Source organism: Ovis canadensis, chromosome 3 (assembly GCF_042477335.2).
Source record: "Ovis canadensis isolate MfBH-ARS-UI-01 breed Bighorn chromosome 3, ARS-UI_OviCan_v2, whole genome shotgun sequence".
Lineage (NCBI taxonomy): Eukaryota > Metazoa > Chordata > Mammalia > Artiodactyla > Bovidae > Ovis > Ovis canadensis.
The window spans coordinates 106,352,338-106,372,200 of NC_091247.1; the positions used below are offsets into that span (position 1 = coordinate 106,352,338).

A 19,863-nucleotide genomic window follows, 5' to 3' on the forward strand; every position below is an offset into this window, starting at 1 on the left:
GAACATGAACTTGGGCAAACTCCAGGAGATGATGAGGGACTCGGAGGCCTGGCGTGCTGCAGTCCATGGGATAGGAAAGTCTGGACGCGACTGGGCGCCTGAACAACAACAAAAGGACCACAGCCACGTGGAGATTGGGACCTGAGCTTTCGGCCTCTGGCTAAAGCCACCTCCAGCTCAGGTAGATTCAGAGCCCTGCCTCCCCTCCTACCCGCTTCCACACTCCTGCCCAACGCTGAGCCCCGCCCCTCGCCCCCTCTGCCGGCTCCTCTCCCTACCTGGCCCCGCCTTCATACTTGGACCCCTCTTCCTCCCCGCCCCTTTTCCTTTCCACGCTCGTGCCACGCCCCGTCCGGCCCTGAGCCCCGCCCCTCGCTTCCACTCCGGACCCCCGCGTTCACATGAGCCTGGTTCAGAGCTCCGCCTCCCCTCCCGCCCCGCCTTCACACTGAGGCCCAACCCCTCAGGGCCCCGCCCCTCGCCTCCCCTCCATGCCCCGCCTCCCCGCCTGGCCCCACCTCCGCGCTCGGACCCCACCCCTCCCCCAACTCTCCGCCCCGGCCGGCCCTGAGCCCCGCCCCTCGCCTCCTCTCAGGCTCCGCCTCCCCGCCTGGCCCCACCTCGACGCTCGGACCCCACCCTGCCCGTCCCCCTCTACTCTTCACGCTCTGGTCCCCCCCACTCTCCGCCCCCGCTGGCCCTGGGCCCCGCCCCTCGCCCCGCCCGTCCCCCTCTACTCTTCACGCTCTGGTCCCCCCCACTCTCCGCCCCCGCCGGCCCTGGGCCCCGCCCCTCGCCTCCTCTTCAGGCAGGCCCCGCCTCCCCACTGGCCCCACCTCCACGCTCTGGGCACCTCCTTCCCGCCCCGGCCGGCCCTGAGCCACGCCCCTCGCCTCCCCTCCAGGCCCCGCCTCCCCACTGGCCCCACCTCCACGCTCGGACCCCACCCCGCCCCCTCTACTCTTCACGCTCTGGCCCCTCCCCCTGCCCCCCACTCTCCGCCCCAGCTGGCCCTGAGCCCGGTCTCCACGTCCCATCCAGACTTCCTGGGCCCGAGCCCGCCTCCCAGGGGCGGGCCTGCACCAGGTGCGGGCTTGCGGTGCGGCGGAGCGCCAGGTGCGGCTTCCGCGTAAAGATGGCTGCCGCCTGCCGCGACGGGGCCTGGCCCCCGGCCCGCCGCCGCCTTCCTGCCGGGCGCCCGCTGCTGCGCTTCGCCCTTTTCCTCCTGTGCTGCGGCCCGGCGGCTGTGGGCGCCGTCCCCGAGGTCGGGCTCTGGACCGCGACGATCAGTGACGTAAGCGGAATGTCGGGACCGAGGCGAGGCGCATCTCGGGCCCGCAGGGTTCTCTGGCCCCCGCTGGGAGCCAGTCCCTGGCTTGCTCATCTGGCCAAGCCTGCTCTGGGCGCCCAGTAGGTTTCCTGGGCCTTTTGTCCGCTGTGGGCGGGGAGCGCCCCCTCCTCCGGCCAGACCTGGCCTATGGGGAAGACGTGTCAGGCTTTTGTGCCGGGGGGCGGCTCTCCCTTCTGAACCCTGTTAGTGAAAATCATCTTTCCCGTAGTCCTGGCCTCTCGCTCTGCTCGGACAGCCTCTGGCGAGATTAGGCCCTTCTTTATTCAGACCTGAGCCCTGAACCGCTTGGCACTCCTAGCGGCATCTTTGGATTTGACCCCTCTTGCCGGGGTGCAGCCACAGTGCCACACCCGCGTGGCCACAGGAAGGACTTTCCAGGGTTTCAGTTTCCGCATACATTTTATAAAGCGTGTGCGTCTTTATTCCTCTCTTTCTCTCTCTTCCTCCCTCCCTTTTTCTTCCTTCTTCCTTCCAGAAGGGAACAGGCAACAGTCATGCCACTTGCCCTCTTTCTGGGTTTCTGAATTTCTCTCGGGCTCCTATCACAGTTCTGGGAGTATGTGTGGTTGGGGGGCGGGGGCGGGACATTTGCAAGGCTAGTCCGGAGGTTTGAGCCCATGGAAACTCTTCCTTTCCAGGGCAGGCCATTTGAGAACTTGACATCCGGAAGTTTCCTGTCTCATGTTGGGGAGGAATGCCGGGGTAGAATTTTGGAAAAATTTGCTAAAGAGGGACAGGACCACTTTTCTAGAGTCAGATGATTCATCCATCTCTGTTTGAGATGCATATTTTCCACATGTATAGAAGCGATGTCTGAATTCTTTTTATTAATTTATTTTTATTTATGGCTGCGCTGAGTCTTCCTTGCTGCCTGTGGGTTTTCTCCGTTTGCTGTGAGCGGGAACTACTTCTAGTTGCTGCTCAGGCCTCTCATTGCAGAGGCTTTTCTTGCTGTAGTGCAGGGTCTTTAGGACGGAAGCTTCAGTAGTTGTGGTGAGCCTGCAGCATATGGGATCTTCCTGGACCAGGGATCCAACCCATGTCCTCTGCATTGGCAGGCAGATTGTTAACCTCTGGACCACCCAGGAAGTCTGGATGTCCGAATTCTAAAGGCAAAACTTACATTTTGAATTCCTCAATCAGAAAAAGAAAGTAATGTAGGAGACTACAAATTCTTAATATAGCACAAAAGCTACATAGAGGCTAGAGTATGTATCTTTCTGAATCTTTTAAGACCCAGTGCAACCATTTCTTCCAGGATTTTCCTGGGTTGGTGCCCTATTTTGTGTACCAGTCATAGAGCCTACGTATCTCCATTATTGAATTTTTCTGAACAGTAAAAAGCAAAATTCAGAGTGTGAGGTAAAGGAGTTAGAAGGCGAGGTTCAGAAAAAGAACAAGACTGGCACTTTATAGAACAGATCACCTTCAATGAGGTGAGAAGGGGCAGCAGTCAGATTAGTGAGCTGCTGCACTAACCCAAGAAAAGAGTAAGTTTGTTTGCATATATGTGGAAAGCTATTATCTTAAGGGGGCCTGTTCTTCTCCAAGGTTGTTCAGAGTAGTTATCTCCTAAACGGCTGGGGCAAAGAATTATGGAGCTTGGTCAGAGGCTGGACCGGCTGGGAGCTGGGCCCAGCTAGGTATAGTCAACCTTAACGTCCATTTTTCTTTCTTCCGGTGAGAGAGTTCTTTGTTTTGCATAGAATGGTGGGGAGGACCTGGAGGGGAGTTTTAACTCCAGGCTATTTTGAGCCAAGTGACTTTCCTTCACAGAGAACCACACTTAAGGTTTCCTGCTGCTTCCGTAGTGAATAGCATAAACTAAGTCAGAATAAATTGGAAATAAATTGGCTGCAAACAGACTGCTTGACCATATTGTTAGGTAAAAGACCAGGACACCAAAAGAGTGTCTAACAGGCTTTTTAATGGTGAAGCGCTCCTGGTCAGGGTTCCTGGACCCGAACGAGACAGAACGAGACAGGTCGAGGAAGTTGCAAGGGATGGTCAGGCTAGATGGATGGGGGTTTGGATAGGTCGCCAGGCCGAGGCGTCGTGGGCTGACAGGGCCTTCTACGTGGCTGGGGTTTGGTGGCTTTAGCTGGTGAAGTGTGCTGTCATTGGTCCCTGGGATCTGGGAGGCTTCTTCCATTAGAGACTTCCCCCGCCATCGGAAGGGAGAGGAGGGGCGGCCCATCATGACCCCCGGGGTCCAGCTTGACACATATCTGTAAAGATCTTTGCCAAGTACACTTTGGATAAGGAGATTTCTAAAGCCATGGGGAGAAAATAACTTTGTTTCTTGCATGAGAAAGAAAATTTTTCTTTGGATCCCGAATACTCTTTATTTTTGTTGTTTAGTCGCTGAGTCTTGTCCGACTCTTCTGGGAGCCCATGGACTGTAACCCGTTAGGCTCCTCTGTCCATGGGGTTTCCCAGGCAAGGATACTAGAGCGGGTTATCATTTCCTTCTCCAGGGGATCTTCCTGACCCAGGGATCAAACCCATGTCTCTTGCATTGGCAGGCGGATTTTTTTTTTTACCACTGAGCCACCAGGAAAGCCCCACGTGATCTTTAGTCCTGTGTAATTCAGGACAGTAGCAATCCATAAAGCTCTTTGCAAAGGGGAGGCTGATTTTTTTTTTTTTCCTCTCTCCTATTTTAATTTGTCACAACTTGTTATTCAGCACTGGAAAGGAAAGTGTAGTTTTCTTTCATTTGTCCTGCAAATTCATCCAGAGATGGTGCTTTCGATTGTAAAGGCTAACAGTTTAAGTGCCTGCCTACCATGTGCCATGCACTACCCTGGCCGTCGCTGTCGGAAGGATGTGTTTTAGACACAGCCGCCTCTCTCAGGAAGCTCACGCAGTGATAGGGAGAGCAGATTCGTGGGTAGTAATTACACACATGGTGGCATTCTTGGGATATTACTGAGCGCCGAGGAAATCACCTAACCCCACTTTCTGGAGTTGGTGCCTGGCTGACTCTGAAAGGATGCGTAGATGAAGGAGGAGGTGGCGAGTATAGCGGCAGCCATGTCGAAACTCTTGGTGAGTCTGCTGACAAGGCAGGAGTGTTAGTTGGGATTGGACCACCATAAGCCTGCCATCCGTGAGCTTGGCCTTGAGCCTGTGGCCAGGGGTCTCAAACTCAAGGACCTGTGGGGGCTGAGGCAGGTCCTATCAGTGAGTGAAGCAAGTCAGGTTTGGGGCTGGTGGGGAATGCTGTGAATTGCAGATGACATGCCGCTGCTGAAGAGGGTGCTTGCGTTCAGCTCTAGCTGTGGGTGCTGTGGGGCGGTTGGCACGCTTTTCATCTTTTCTGGCTGCACCACACAGCGTGTGGGATCTTAGCTCCCCAGCCAGGTGTCAGTCCCTCACCCCCTGCAGGGAAAGAGCAGAATCTTAACCTTTGGACCCCCAGGGAAGTCCGTATATTTTTACTGTGTCAACTAATTCAGAAAAAGTTTTAAAAGGCTCCTTGTGGGCCCAACACAACCCATTTTGTAGGTTGAATTTGTATGTTGGCCACCAGTAGCAACGTGGGAGTGTGGATGAGGGCGAGCCACGGAAGAGTTTAGACATCCCTGCTAATCACGGTGGCTGTTACCCAAGGGCGAGTTGTAGGCGCCAGTCTGGAGGCAGAGGCCCCAGTTAATTGCAGGAGTGTAGGCCTGAATCAGGGCAGTGGTGGCAGGAATAGAGTGGGTGTTTGCTTTGTCACTCAGTCGTGACTGACTCTGTGGCCCCATGGACTGTAGCCTTCTAGGCTCCTCTGTCCATGGGATTTCCCAGGCAAGAATGCTGGAGTGGGTTGCCATTTCCTCCTCGGGGGGCCTCCCCAATGCAGGGACTGAGCCCATGTCTCCTGCATTGGCAGGTGGATTCTTACCACTGAGCCACCAGGGAGGCCCTGCAGGAATGAAGGGAAAGGGCTAAATCTGAGAAGTGTCTGTGAGATAAAGGAGGCGTGCCTTGCAGACGTGCTGATGGAGGTGAGAGACCGGAAGAAACCATGACTTGGGTGATTGGGGATGGCATAACCTACATACAACCAGGCTGGTCAGCACCGGGAGAGCTGGTGAGGAGCAGAGGGGGAGGCGTCTGCTTTAGTGCAGGTGAAAGAGGTTAAAGCGTCTGCCTGCAATGCGGGAGACCTGGGTTCGATCCCTGGATTGGGAAGATCCCCTGGAGAAGGAAATGGCAACCCACTCCAGTACTCTTGCCTGGAGAATCCCATGGACGGAAGAGCCTGGTGGGCTACAGTCCACAGGGTCACAGAGTTGGACACGACTGAGCGACTTCACTCACTCACTCACTCAAATGTGGACAGTATTGGACATCCCAGAGGGCATGACCTCTGGGTAATTGGGTATGTGGACGTGCAGCTCAGAGGAGGGATCTGGACAAAGGTTTTATTGATGTTGAAACTGTTGAGGAGGGATGGGATTTCCCTGGTGGTCCAGTGGTTAAGAGTGCACCTTCTAATGCAGGGGGTGTAGGTTTGATCCCTGGTCGGGGAATTAAGATCCTACATGCCTCAAGGACAAAAACCCCAAACATAAAACAGAGCAATATTGTAGCAAATTCAATAAAGACTTTAAAAAAGAATGATCTGCATTAAAAAAAAAAATCTTGAAAAAAACCATCAGGGAGGGAAAAGGGTTATCAAGAAAGAACCATTTCTCCTATCACGGTTTTCCTGTAATTCCTAACCACTTGTTAGCTTAACTTAATCTCTTCTCACAGAATTTTTATTCTTGGTGAGGGCAGACATGGATCAAACCAGTCAATCCTAAAGGAAATTAGTCCTGAATATTCATTGTAAGGACTGATACTGAAGCTGAAACTCCAGTACTTTGGCCACCTGATGGGAAGAACTTGATGCTGGGAAAGATTGAAGGCGGGAGGAGAAGGGGACGACGGAGGATGAGATGACTGGATGGCATCACCAACTCAGTGGACATGAGTTTGAGCAAATTCCAGGAGTTAGTGATGGACAGGGAAGCCTGGCGCGCTGCGGTCCATGGGGTGGCAAAGAGCTGGACACGACTGAGGGACTGAGCTGACTGAGGGCAGACATGAAATAACTAGCTGGTACAAGGCTTCATTGGGCTTGTGATAAGGGATTTAAGGAATGGGTCCCACGAACCTTGGAAGGGAGGCCTGGCCTGGTATGGGCCCTGGTGGAAGATGCCCTGAGGAAGGGGATTTTGAGCTGGGCTTTCAGGGGTCAGAAGGAAATAACTAGAGGAAGAGTAAATTTTCACGTAAGTTTTCAGGTTGACCACTAAGGTCCTAAGGGCTGGAAGGAGTATTATGTTTTTGAGGACCAGGCCTTGGTTACACCAGGCCCTGGGAGCCCCAGGGAGATTTGGTCTGTTGTAAAGAGACAGTCTGTGGTATAGTGCAGTGGTAAGGAATCTGCCTGCCAGTGCAGGAGATGCAAGAGACGCAGGTTTGATCCCTGGATCAGGAAGATCCCTTGGAGAAGGAAATTGCAATCCGCTTCCTTATTGCCTGCGAAATCCCATAGACAGAGGAGCCTGGCGGCCTACAGTCCGTGAAGTGTCAAAGAGTCAGACATGACTGAGCGCACACACAGAGAGGGTGGTAAGCCACAGCTCAGAGAGAGGGTCAGCTGTTCTATCAAAGATGCGTTTATGTTGATGCCAGGAGAGCAGGCGCAGGCGCACAGACACGCAGCCCTCCCTCAGCCCCTGTGTGCTGCTGGCCTTGGGCTGTGAGCCTTGCGGGGTGTCACGTCCGCTGCAGGGAGTAGATTACACGGGACAAGGCTCTGAGCCAGGCAGTGATGGGACTAGATTGATGGGTTGCTGTGTTTTTTCTCTTTTTGACCACACACCATGTGGGATCTTAGTTCCCTCACCAGGGATCAAGCCTGTGACCTCTGCATCGGAAGCATATTGTCTTAACCACTGGACCACCAGGGAAGTCCCAGATTTACATTAAAGTCTACAAGCAATAAATGCTGGAGAGGGTGTGGAGAAAAGGGAGCCCTCTTTCACTGTTGGTGGGAATGCAAACTCGTACAGCCACTATGGAGAACAGTGTGGAGATTCCTTAAAAAGCTGGAAATAAAACTGCCTTATGACCCAGCAATCCCACTGCTGAGCATACACACAGAGGAAACCAGAATTGAAAGAGACACGTGTACCCCAATGTTCATCGAAACACTGTTTATAATAGCCAGGACATGGAAGCAACCTAGATGTCCATCAGCAGATGAATGGATAAGAAAGCTGTGGTACATATGCACAATGGAGTATTACTCAGCCGTTAAAAAGAATGCATTCGAATCAGTTCTAATGAGGTGGATGAAACTGGAACCGATTATACAGAGTGAAGTAAGCCAGAAAGAAAAACACCAATACAGTATACTAACGCATATATGTGGAATTTAGAAAGATGGTAACGATAACCCTGTATGCAAGACAGCAAAAGAGACACAGATGTATAGAACAGTCTTTTGGACTCTGTGGGAAAGGGAGAGGGTGGGATGATTTGGGAGAATGGCATTGAAATATGTATAATATCATATATGAAACGAATTGCCAGTCCAGGTTCAATGCATGATACTGGATGCTTGGGGCTGGTGCACTGGGACGACCCAGAGGGATGGTACGGGGAGGGAGGAGGGATGGGGTTCAGGATGGGAACACGTGTATACCTGTGGTGGATTCATGTTGATGTATGGCAAAACCAATATAATATTGTAAAGCAATTAACCTCCAATTAAAATAAATTTATATTAAAAAAAGAAAGTAAAAAAAAATAATCGATTTGGTCATAGTGGGGAGTGAAAGGATTGTTGTTGTTCAGTTGCAAAGTCGTGTCCGACTCTTTGCGACCCCATGGACCGCAGCACTCCAGGCTTCCTTCACCGTCTCCCAGAGTTTGCTCAAATTCATGTCCGTTGAGTCAGTGATGCCATCCAACCATCTCATCCTTTGTCGTCCCCTTCTTCTTTTGCCTTCAGTCTTTCCCAGCATCAGGATCTTTTCCAGTGATTCGGCTCTTCGCATCAGGGGGCCAGAGGACTGGAGCTTCAGCTTTAGCATCAGTCCTCCCAGTGAATATTCAGAGTTGATTTCCTTTAGGATTCATGGTTCAGTCTTGCTGTCCAAGGGACTCTCAAGAATATTCTCCAGCACCACAATTCAAAAACGTCAGTTCTTTGGTGCTTATTTTCCAAAATACAGTAGTACTTTTAGACAGTAGAGAGAAATGTTTTTAACAAGCTTTTTCTTTATTAGTTCTAAAAAATACATGTGTATGTATATATGTTGGTTGCGGTGAATCTTCGTTGCTGTGTGAGGGCTTTCTCCAGGTGCAGCGAGCAGGGGCTGCTCTCTACCTGCAGTGCGTGGGCTGCTCATTGCGCTGGCTTCTCCCGCGGCAGAGTGCGGGCTCTGGGCGAGCGGGTGCTCGTGGTAGCTGGGCCTAGTTGTTCTGCGGCATATGCAGTCTTCCCAGGTCAGGGATCAAACCCAGGTCTCCTGCATTGGCAGCTGATTCTTATCCACTTACCACCAGGGAAGTCCAGTATATTTATTTCTTAATTTGGCTGCACCGGGTATTAGCTGTGCTTAGTTAGCTAGTTACTAGTTAGATGTGGGATCTAGTTTTCTGACCAGGGATCACACCTGACCCCCTGCTTGAGGAGCAGGGAATCCTGCCTAGCCACTGGACCATGAGGGAAGTCCCTAACAAGATCTTTCTATATTTCTTTGTTTCTCATTACAGAAATCAGGACCTTTGATATTTAGGAAAACTATGTTTAACTCTACTGAGATCAAGTTTTCTGGTAAGTATAATAAGCTAATATAATACTGAAGTAACAATAAATTATAAGTAAGCAACATATAATCTAATATATTAGTATAATATAAACTAAGATGACACATTATGATATTATGTACTTTAAACTAGGCAGATGTTTTTGGGTGATTATAACATTTTTAAAGTCTCTTGATCCAGTAGAAAATGTAGTTATTTTCAAGAATGGATTTTTCTAATCTTGTCTCAGAAAATTTAATATGAATCATTCTTTAAAAATTATAGTTAAAGCCTAATAGAGGAATCTTCAGCAAAAAAATATTTCACTTCCGTGAAATTTGACTTTGAATCCTTTTTAAAGTACAATAAATTCTTTTATGGATATAGGAAATGTCATGATTGTGATGAAACCTTTGTGCCTCTGAAATCTGTCTAAATATACACGATTATAGTATGAAATAAAAATTATTAGACACTGATATTTTAATTAGGATTTTAGGGGGTTATGAAAGCGAAAATACTGCTCGGGACTCTTGTCTGTGTAAATACTGATATGTCATGACTAACAAGTCATAGAGGGAGAGGTTTTCAGTATGTTTAGTGGGTTTCCAGGCTTTCCTGGTGGCTCAGCAGTGAAGAACCCACCTATCAATGCAGGAGATGCGGCTTCGATCCCTGGGTCGTGAAGATCCCCTGGAGGTGGAAATGGCACCCCACTCCACTATTCTTGCCTGGAGAATCCCATGGACAGAGGAGCCTGGAGGGCCATAGTCCATGGAGGTGCAAAGGGTCGGACGCGACTGAGCGACTAAATAGCAACAAGTGGGTTTACACTGGATCTCAGTGTTTTTTTGGTAAACTTAGTGGGTTTGCTGTGCTCTCACGCCTCTTAGTGTTCCCAGTAAGTTGACTAGGTCAGTTGGTCGCCAGGACAAAAGTCTGGGGATAAGGGTAGAGCAACTTGGCTTCATGGACTCCACAGCCATGCCCATTTCTCTCTCATGCCATCCTCTGATAATCTGTTGGGCTGTCCTGCCCTGTGTGGTCTCCGCTGATGGAAGTAGGCGAGTCATTAGCTAGAAAGCAGAGGCGAATTCAAAGCAGCTCCCTGAGATCATAGATCTTCAGTCGGTGATAACAACTTGGTAAGAAGAAATCAAAGCCCAAGGTGGGTGAGGAAAAGATTTTGGCATCTCAGTGCTTTAATAAATTTATGTCACAGTGTCTAGACAAGATTTAAAACACTGGTGCAGACAAAAAACACTCTGTGGAGGAGTAAAAGGTTATATGGACCGGTGAAACAGAATTTGGTTTTTAGGCTCAAGCGGTAAAGAATCGCCTGCGGTGCAGGAGACACAGGAGACACCGGTTCAGTTCCTGGTTCAGGAAGATCCCCTGGAAGAGGAAATGGCAACCCACTCCAGTATTCTCGCCTGGAGAATCCCATGGGCAGAGGAGCCTGGTGGGCTACAGTCCGTGGGGGGCGCAAAGAGTCTGACATGACTGAGCAAGCATGCAACCCAATATGAATGTCTGAGATCAGGCTTGAAGTAGATCACAGTTTAGTATTAACATATCTAAAGGGACAAAGAGTGAGGCAGCAGGAGGGAGTTAGGAACAAAGGCCTTTTTTTTTTAAATGAGGGTTTAGTCCGGTGAAAGCTGGCAGTGCCTCAGCACTGGTGGGCGAGAAGTCTTCCTTGAGCTGTGACCAAGGCTCTGACAGGTGGCTGGCAGGGTAGGGTGCACCGGAGCCTCTTGCCCTGCCATGCTCCCTTCTCGCCAGGCAACCTCCTCGTCACACTGGGCATCCAGGAAGGCTTGTTGAAGAAAGTCAGTCGACCGTTACATGTCTGCTGTATAGTTACTATTTATTTTAAGTGAGCACTTGGGCATTTGGGTTTATACATGTGCAGCTATAGTGCGAGAGAGGAGACAGCATCTCTGAGTTCTCACAGAGCAAAATTTTAGTGCCTGCAAAGTTAAGCATTGGTCCCTTGGATGTGTGTCTATGCTGTTTGGTGGATCCAACATCAGGCTTTCCCCTTGGTAGCTCAGAGGTTAAAGCGTCTGCCTGCAATGTGGGAGACCCGGGTTTGATCCCTGGGTTGGGAAGATCCCCTGGAGAAGGAAATGGCAACCCACTCCAGTATTCTTGGCCTGGAGAATCCCATGGATGGCGGAGCCTGGTGGGCTACAGTCCGTGGGGTCACAAAGACTCCGACACGACTGAGTGACTTCACTTTCACTTTCTTTAGGTGACCCCATATTCCTTAGCAAACTGCCTCAGGCGGTCATACTTCTGGCATACCCTCACGCCTCCTGGGCCTTTGCTGTCCACCCACCTCTTCCTGGGCGGACTTCTGTTCTTTGCTCGTGAGCCTGCTGGGGCCCCATTCTTCACTCCCACCTGACTGTGTTAGGCACCTTGCCCAGGGCTTGCTTAATCCCCTCTTCTCAGCCCCCTCCTCCATCGAAGGTGCCTGTTTAACTGTTAACTCTCCTTTCCCCTAATTCCTCTTGTCAAGCATCCAGGGATTATTCTGGTTTACCATTATGTCCCTTCCTGGCACACAAGGGCTACTGACTCAGTACTTTTTGGGTGGATAAGTCAGTGAAGAGAACGTTTCAGAGTGAAATAAACAGTGACTGAGCATATCTGGGTACTCAGTTTATTTTAACACTGGACTTAACATATAGATGAAATGACTAGTCTTACAGCAACATTTGGTTCACTGTGATAATGTAATGAACTTATCTGTCCATTTTGTGGCGACTTTTTGGAGGAATTAGGTAATATTTTACTCATTGTTTTCTGAAGGTAGCCTATTTTAAATTGAATTCTTGAAACCTGAAATTTAAATTGGGGTATATAATATTGTTTACAATATTATTGCTACAAAATGAGACTTTCTTTTTCTAAACAGTTAAGTCATTCAGTTGTCCCAGGCCTGTGAAGTTTACCGTAGCGTGGCATTTGGAGCATCATACCTGTCACAACGAGTATTCTGAGTTGGAAGTAAGTAAAGTGCAAATTTTAAACAAGTGTAAAGCTATGAAGGAAAAATTACGGAGTATAAAGATTTATTTGCTCATTAAGTGAGAAGTCTAGAAATAGAGACTGTAGTTTTAGAAGTGCCACAGATTTATTTGGGGACTTAACAATAAATGCTTTAATTATGTCAAAATATATGCTTTCTGAGAATACAAATCTGTCAGTTTCCTTGTATCTTATGAAAAACATTAGTAATTACTTAGATCAGTTATAGGAACCATTTATAAAGGGATTGTGAATCATACATAAATAAAAGCCAACTTAATTTAAAGAAGAAATGTAAAAATTTCATTCATCTCAGAGAATGAGTAGCAGGGAACCTAGGGCTTTGGTGCGGATGAGCAGATCTCATGAGTATGAGTAGATCTCATCAAGAGGTAAGGAGGGAGATGGGGGAGTGTGAGAGAAGGAGAAAGAGGCCAGGCAGGGTCAGTGTGTGCTTCCTAAGGAAATCACAAAAATATTCACTTAGATTGCATAGGACATCAGATTTAAGACATTTAATGTTGATACTACCCTATTAGCTGATAAATCTTATTCAGATTTTGCCAGTGTCCCAAGAACATCCTTTTTAGCAGCTTTTCTTTTTTCTTTTTTTTTCTGATACAGAATCCAATCCAGGATCACCTTGTATTTCTGCAGGGTGTTTTTTTTGGGGCAGAGGTTGGGGGTAGGGGGTGGCTGTCATTCATGACATGACACCGATATGTACAGTTGATTTATTTTTATAAAATGTCCCTCAATTTGAGTATTTCTCACATTTTCTCATGAATAAATTCAGGTTATATTTTTGTCAGACATACCATACCCTGGAGAAGGAAAAGGCAACCCACTCCAGTATTCTTGCCTGGACAAGCTCATGGATAGAGGAGCCTGGCAGGCTACAGTCCATGGGGTCACAAAGAGTCGGACACTGCTGAAGTGACTTAGCATGCACGCAGTAGAAAATACACTGTTTTGTCCCATTTTTGACGATGTTAATTTGCTCAGTCAGTTAAGGAAGTTTCTGTCAGTTTTCCACCATAAAGCTGCTACTTTTCTCTCTGTTGTTAACAGTAATTTGTGAAGAAATACTTTGTATTTACACGTACGTATCCTGTGTTTTCATCGGTCCTTGTTTTAATGTTCTTTGATTCTTGCTGGATTAGTTAGCTGTTAGTGATGATTGCTGGGGCTTCGCAGGTGGTGCTACCAGTAAAGAACCCACTAGACAGTGCAGGCAGATGTAAGAGGTGCAGCTTCGAACCCTAGGTCGGGGGGATCCACTGGAGGAGGGAAGGGTAACCCAGTCCAGTATTCTTGCCTGGAGAATCCCATGGACAGAGGAGTCTGGTGGGCTCCAATCACAGTCAGACATGACTGAATCGACAGCCCTCACACACGTGGTGACTGCTAAATGGTGGTTCTCCAGTTCCACGCTTTCTTCCACATTCACCAGCACCCTGCTATGAGAATGCACTCTCTCTTTTCCTTTATCTTATCTATCAGTCAGTCACTTATCAAGATGGACTCACTGATTTTTAGTTTGTTGGGTGGGTTATAATCTCTTACTGTTTTTATGTATTTTGCTCAAATTGTCCCATATTTGGCCAGTTGTTGTTCAGTCCCTCAGTCATATCCGACTCTTTGTGACCCCATGGACTGCAGTACACCAGGCCTCCCTGTCCTTCACCACCTCCCAGAGTTTGTTTAAACTCAAGTCCATGGCCTTCCATTTGGCCATTGAAAGCCTCTTAATCTTTGCTTGGGAGCCTGGTTTTATTCATCCACCCAGGAGCCTGGAACCTCATTGTTAGTTGATGTGTAAATGAAATTTCCCCTGCATTCACTTGGGTTTTGCCATCTGTGCTTTATGTTACTATGTGTTTGGTTTATCTTTCCTTGTAATTGAATACTGCTTCTCTCTCTAAAATCCTTTATACGTGGAGTAGAATGAAAGTAATCCCAGGACAAAGTATTATACACAAAATTATATGCAAAGCTTTTTTTCTTTTTGGTATTTTGTTCTACTGAATGTTTCAAGTGTTCCAAACAAAGTAAATTTTTGGTATTTGGTATTGTTTAGATATTAAGTGAAAATAAATTATGACATAGAACTTTACCTTGCATAGGAGCTGTCACAGAAACATGAACTTCAGGTCACTGAAGACTTTTGTGGCCATTATTTCAAGAACAGTGAATGTTGGACAACAAAAAATGAAAATGTAGAGTGCAGCAGTGATTTACAGATGTTTCCCCCACTGAATGTGAGTATCTGTCTCACCGTGTTGAAATCAGATGTATTTGTTTCCCAGTGAATATAAGTGCCAATTTAACCTCTGTTTCACCAGTATTGTGATAAAGAAAGATCTTAATTCATCAGGTTTAGGTTCGGCTCTTCTGTGTGTGGCAGGACATAGTGAGTGAGACGTTGGCACCGCCGGTTCCTGCCTTTGTGCCCTGTGCAGCAGCATCCTTGAAAGAGGACCCTTCAATCGCCCTTCCGTGACTGGCTGTCGCTGCACCCTCTCTTCTGCCCACCCCAGGCGGGCCTCCGCCGCCCTCACCCCATCAGAGTAGCGCTCGTCAGGGTGGTGTGTGACCTCCATGTTGTTAGACCCCGCGCCTGTTGCTCCAGCAGTTGACACGCTTGAAAACTGTCCTCTATGCACTCTCTCCTACTAAACCTGGAAGACTGGGCTCTAAAATGTTTATAGTGATCATCCCTGGGTAGTGAGGCTGTGGGTCATTTTAACTGATTTTTTTTTGTCCTGTAAATTCCGAAGTGAAAATGTCTTTAATAAAAATTTGGGGAACTTCCGCGGTGGTCCAGAAGCTAATACTCGGATGTGGGGACCTGAGTTCAATCCCCGGTCAGGGAACTAGATCCCCCGTGCCACAGCTGAGACCCCACATGCCTCAGTGACGACTGAAGATCCCAACACTGCAGCTAAGACCTGGCGCAGCCAGATAAATATTTTTTTTATATCTTAAAAAAATGTTTTTCAAAGGGTTCTTTTAAAAATTTGTGTTGTGGTATAATAAACACAAAGCATGCGTATCACAAGTGTAGGGCTTAATGAATTTTCACAACCCGAACCCACCCCCATAGACCCAGATCAAGTATAGACCATCTGAGCACTTTGAATCCCTTTTGGGTTCCTAACACCCTCACTGCCAACAGAAACCACTGCCCTGAAGAAGGAAGTCATTTTTCAAGTGTAGGATTTTGTTACGAGTGTTTAGGGTACAGTGAGATTTGTTCTCTGGTGTTCTGCCTTCAAATCTTTACTTTTTTTGTAACAGCTTTTTTCCCCCCCTCAATTTGTTAGAACTATTTTTCCTCATGGAAATGCAAAAGTATAAGATGGAATTATTTTGTTCTTTTTCCAGAATAAACAACTAATATCAAATACCGGAAATGTCTCAAACCAGGAAGGATCAACAGTAAGTCACTTTCTTTGCCTTTAAATCAAATATATACAAGTTAGAATAAGACTGAGCAGAATCTGCTGATGGATAGATACTCATGATCCTAAGTAGGGTGAGTAAAATTAGGAAAGAAAAAAAGAAGTGTAATTTAAAACAGTGTATTTTCTTACATATGTCTGTGTGAATTCTGTACATACTCATTTCTTTGTTTAAAAAATCTCTTTAAAGCCATAATTTAAGGGTAACTTCTGTGTAGTCTTCCTTTACTTTGAAGAATAAAATTGCACTGTCACATGCCTTAGACAGTAGAGCAGTGGGCTAGTCGATATCACCTTTAGGGAAATAAAGAAACAGAAACTACGATGTAGCACCAGGTGGAGGGAAAATTTAGAATTGGGGGGAATTACTAAAAGTCAGAAGACTAAGAGGTTGAGAGGGTTATAGACAGTTGAGTGTAGGGACCGAAAGCAGATTTAGGAGAGCTTGATGTTTGCTTTTAGACTGTGACTCTCTGCTTTTATGGTTTTCTTCAACCGTCTTACAGAATAGTCTGATAGTGGGAAGGCTTTCAGCCTGCAGTGGTGCTGAGCCAGCTCTTTGCTTTGTACACATGCTCTCACAGGTGGAGGAGTAGGCAGTGACAGGGAAGAATAGGAAATGCTCAGGAAGGAGGAGTGTGAGAAGTTTGGTCCAACCACATGGGGGCGTTGGAGGGCCCCAGGCAGTTCCCAGGCAGGCGGGTTCAGCTTCTCAGTGGGTCTGAACTCTAGCAACAGAGTGCCTGAAGGAATCTAAACAGTGTAGCCCAGCAGCCCCCGACCTTTTTGCTACCGTGGAAGACAGTTTGTCCACGGGCCTGGGGTGGGGGGTGGTTCCAGGATGACCCAAGGACATTGCACTTACATGCCAGCACTGATCTGCCAATCAGAGCTCAGGCAGTAATGTCAGCGATGGGGAACAGCTGTAAATACGGAAAGCTTTGCTCGCTCACCCACCGCTCACCTCCTACTCTGTGGCCCAGTCCTAACAGCCCACGGACTGGTACTGCTCTGTGGCCTGGGGGAGTTGAGGACCCCTGTTTTAGCCTATATACTGTACTTGAGTCATTTTCAATCATGTTATATGACACCTTTCTTCCCCTGTTTAATTTTAAAACACACACATTTAAAAACCAAATGCTTGATGATATTAGAAAAACTATTTGAAAGGTAATATAGAATGGTAACTTTAGGAGGAAACCTGTAGAAATATGAGAAGTAGAAAATATTGGCAAGTGGAAAAGGCTTTTTCCCTCCTCCATCCTTTGGGTCTGGAAGGATGGTGGTGGAAAAAAATGGAGGAAATCTTCTGCTCCCCGCTGTCCTGCAGCCCGCCTCTGTGTGTGAGGAGCCCGCTTCGTTTGTGTTTGCTGCATTGGGTCTGCCGTGCGGTGCCAGGTTCTCGGCTGCAGCACGCAGCCCTTCTCCAGTTGTGGGACTTAGGCTCCTCTTGTTGCGGAGCACAGGCTCTAGGGTGCAGAGACTCAGTAGTTGCAGCGCATAGGCCTGGTTGTCCCCTGGCATGTGGGATCTTAGTTCCCCGACCAGGGATCAAACCCATATCCCCTGCATTGGAAGGTGGATTCTTAATTGCTGGACCACCAGGGAAGTCCCCCCAGTTCGATTCTTAACGGTTGATTTAAAACATGGTGAACAGTTGTTTAGCTATATCTTACAAAAGCAATTTTAAAAAGTAACTCAAAGGATTTTTTTTTTCCCATTTCAGGATGTTGTAGCCAAAACACAAAGAGATGGGTTTCATATCTTTATTGTTTCTGTTAAAACAGAAAAAACAGATGCAAGCTGGAATTTGAACGGTATAGTTAAACAGTATACATGTTTACAGTCTGTTTTTACTGTATTCTGTATTTTTGTCATTAATTCAAATCTGCATTCTCTGTTAAAATATATTATTCAAAAAGAAATTTCTTTAATCACAAAAATGAATAATCTGTTTATTTCTGGGACTTAAAACTTTATGCTTATCTTAACTCTAATATTTATTTTTTTAACAGACTAGAAATTCTGTTTCTTGAAAATGGCCATCATTGGGGGTTTAAAAATTTGTTCTTTAAAAAGTTCAAAAAAGAAACAAAAAACATGTGTTTGTAGCCTAGGAGTAGAAGTAGCACCTCTGGCTTCTGTGGCTTGCCCTGAGCTCCCCTGCCTGCCCAATGAGGTAGACCTTCTGTCACAGGAAGCTGTGGCTCCTGGTACCTAGTGTGAGCCCAGGCTTGCATCACACAGTTTTCAAGGGAGCAGATGCTCTCATAGGTCCTGGGATTGCCTTGTTGCTCACTTTCTAGGCTGGGCATCTGCTGGGCTGACAGTAGCCAAACAGCATGTGAGCATCCTGGGAGTTTACAGACTGCCCTGATTGACCCACTGGGACACAGAGGTGAAGCCACAGTCTGTCTCTGAGGAGCACCCAGTCCAAAGGGGAGGGTGAAAGCAGTGAGATGAGGGCATGGCTACAGAGGAGACCCAGAGCTGTTCTTCCCACTGAAGCTGGTAAAGAGGCTGCTCTGGAGAATGTGAAGCAGGGCTTCCTCCTGGAGGTGCTGTAATGGGCCAGACTGGGCCACACAGGGGGCAGGGGCCCTGCTGCCACCCTGCTCCCCGCCTCCTTTCTTTGATACCAGGAGGCAGCTTTAAGCTTCTGCTGAAGAGTGAATGGTGCCGCAGCAGTTGCTGAGCCCTGCCAGTCTTGCGCTGTACCTGCCACTCTGTTATTGCTGTCTCAGGCAACAACCCAAACTAGATTCTGGAGTCCAGTAATTTGTCCAAGTTACATTACAAAAGACAAAGTCCTCAGTGAGGTCAGGGACTCAGCCAGGGCCAGTCTCTGACCAGGACTACTTTGCTGTCTGCATAAGAGCAGAAGAGCCAACTTAGCCCATGCTGTGTAACAAGTAAAGATAGCTTGATAAGGTCACATAATCAAACAACTAGTAATTACCTAGTACTTTGTGTGTGCTAGGTAAAAATTTAGTGTTTGTTCACTTGGTTTATATTCTTGGAGCCTTAGAATGAGCTTACATTGAAAAACTTAAGAAAAACCTATTAATTTTAATACCTTAATTTCTTTATCCCCATCCTGCCTTCTCCAGTTTCTCTTTCTATGTTGGGACCTTATGGATATATCTCTGCATCAGATTGGCCTCTAATGATTGTGAGTATCTCTGATAATTTTTTTCCGTTTTTAAAAAATGCGTTTTGTATCCTAATTAGAATATTCCAAAAATTTAAAGAGATCAGTGGCAGTGATTCCTTAGTAGCTAACACTGACACACCCTCTATTTCTGGTTCCATGGTGACTGGAAGATAAAGGATTGCAAACCTGAATGGAGAAATGCCAGTCTTCAGTTTTGTGCCAGCGCTGTACGGTTTTAACTGTGACCTTGTAGTACAGTTTGAAGTTAGGGGCCTGATGTCTCGAGCTTCGTTTTCTTGTCCTTGGCTGTTGTCTTCTGTACTTGCTAGAAGTCTCAGTTTTCGAATGATCAGAAGGCTTGCCTGACTAAAGTTGCTTCTCTCCCCGCAGTTCTACATGGCGATGTGTATAGTTTATATCCTATATGGTGTGCTGTGGCTGGTGTGGTCCGCCTGTTACTGGAAAGATATATTAAGAATCCAGTTCTGGATTGCAGCTGTTATCTTCCTAGGAATGCTTGAAAAAGCAGTTTTTTATGCTGAATACCAAAACATCAACAGCACTGGGCTATCAAGTAAGTAGTGACTGTGTCCATGAACATGGTATAACCCAAGAGCCTCCTAGCATTCGTGAGCAGAGCAGAGGGGACTCCCCCTCACCACCCACCTTCATCCACTGGTTTGGGAAACCATAGTATAGATGAAAAGGACAGAAGCCAAGAAGAGAGTGTCAAAGTAGGTCTCTGAACTAGGCTAGCATGTGTATGGTCTTTGCTTTCTGTGTTCTTGCTGACTTTCCCTGACTTCCCTCCTGGGGAGAAAAAAATTCCCTGAAGTTCAGCTACCAGTGACTGGCTTAAAGCAGTACAAAATTCTAGACTGGGACGTTGGGTGCTGCCAGTCCTTTTAACACATTTCTTTTTTCATCCATCCTCTTTCTTCTTTCCCCAACAAAAAAGAAAAGAAAGTTTGGTCACAGGAGTCGGATGAGTAGTGTAGGATGGATGGCGCCTGCAGCCTTTTACAAAGAACTTCATGTGACCGTGGGGCCCTGTC

At 47.4% G+C, this 19,863-nt stretch overlaps 1 protein-coding gene across 6 annotated transcripts in view; it reads left to right on the forward strand.

Annotated features, from left to right (window-relative positions):
• Nucleotides 1–996: 996 nt before the first annotated feature.
• TMEM87B (transmembrane protein 87B) overlaps nt 997–19,863 on the forward strand; it is a 50,185-nt gene continuing 31,318 nt past the window's right edge. For 3 of the 6 annotated variants that reach the window (XR_011255806.1, XM_069583997.1, XM_069583998.1), the window contains exons 1-9: nt 1,007–1,294; nt 9,119–9,179; nt 10,470–10,613; nt 12,078–12,169; nt 14,317–14,451; nt 15,578–15,631; nt 17,381–17,471; nt 18,765–18,826; nt 19,199–19,382. Coding sequence is in view for 5 of the 6 variants with exons in the window: in XM_069583997.1 (XP_069440098.1) it covers nt 1,136–1,294; nt 9,119–9,179; nt 10,470–10,613; nt 12,078–12,169; nt 14,317–14,451; nt 15,578–15,631; nt 17,381–17,471; nt 18,765–18,826; nt 19,199–19,382 (982 nt within the window). In the remaining variant the exon portion in view is untranslated. Of the gene's footprint in view, nt 1,411–9,118; nt 9,180–10,469; nt 10,614–12,077; nt 12,170–14,316; nt 14,452–15,577; nt 15,632–17,380; nt 17,472–18,764; nt 18,827–19,198; nt 19,383–19,863 lie in introns of all 6 variants that reach the window. The other 3 variants (XM_069583999.1, XM_069584000.1, XM_069584001.1) reach the window with 2 other exon arrangements.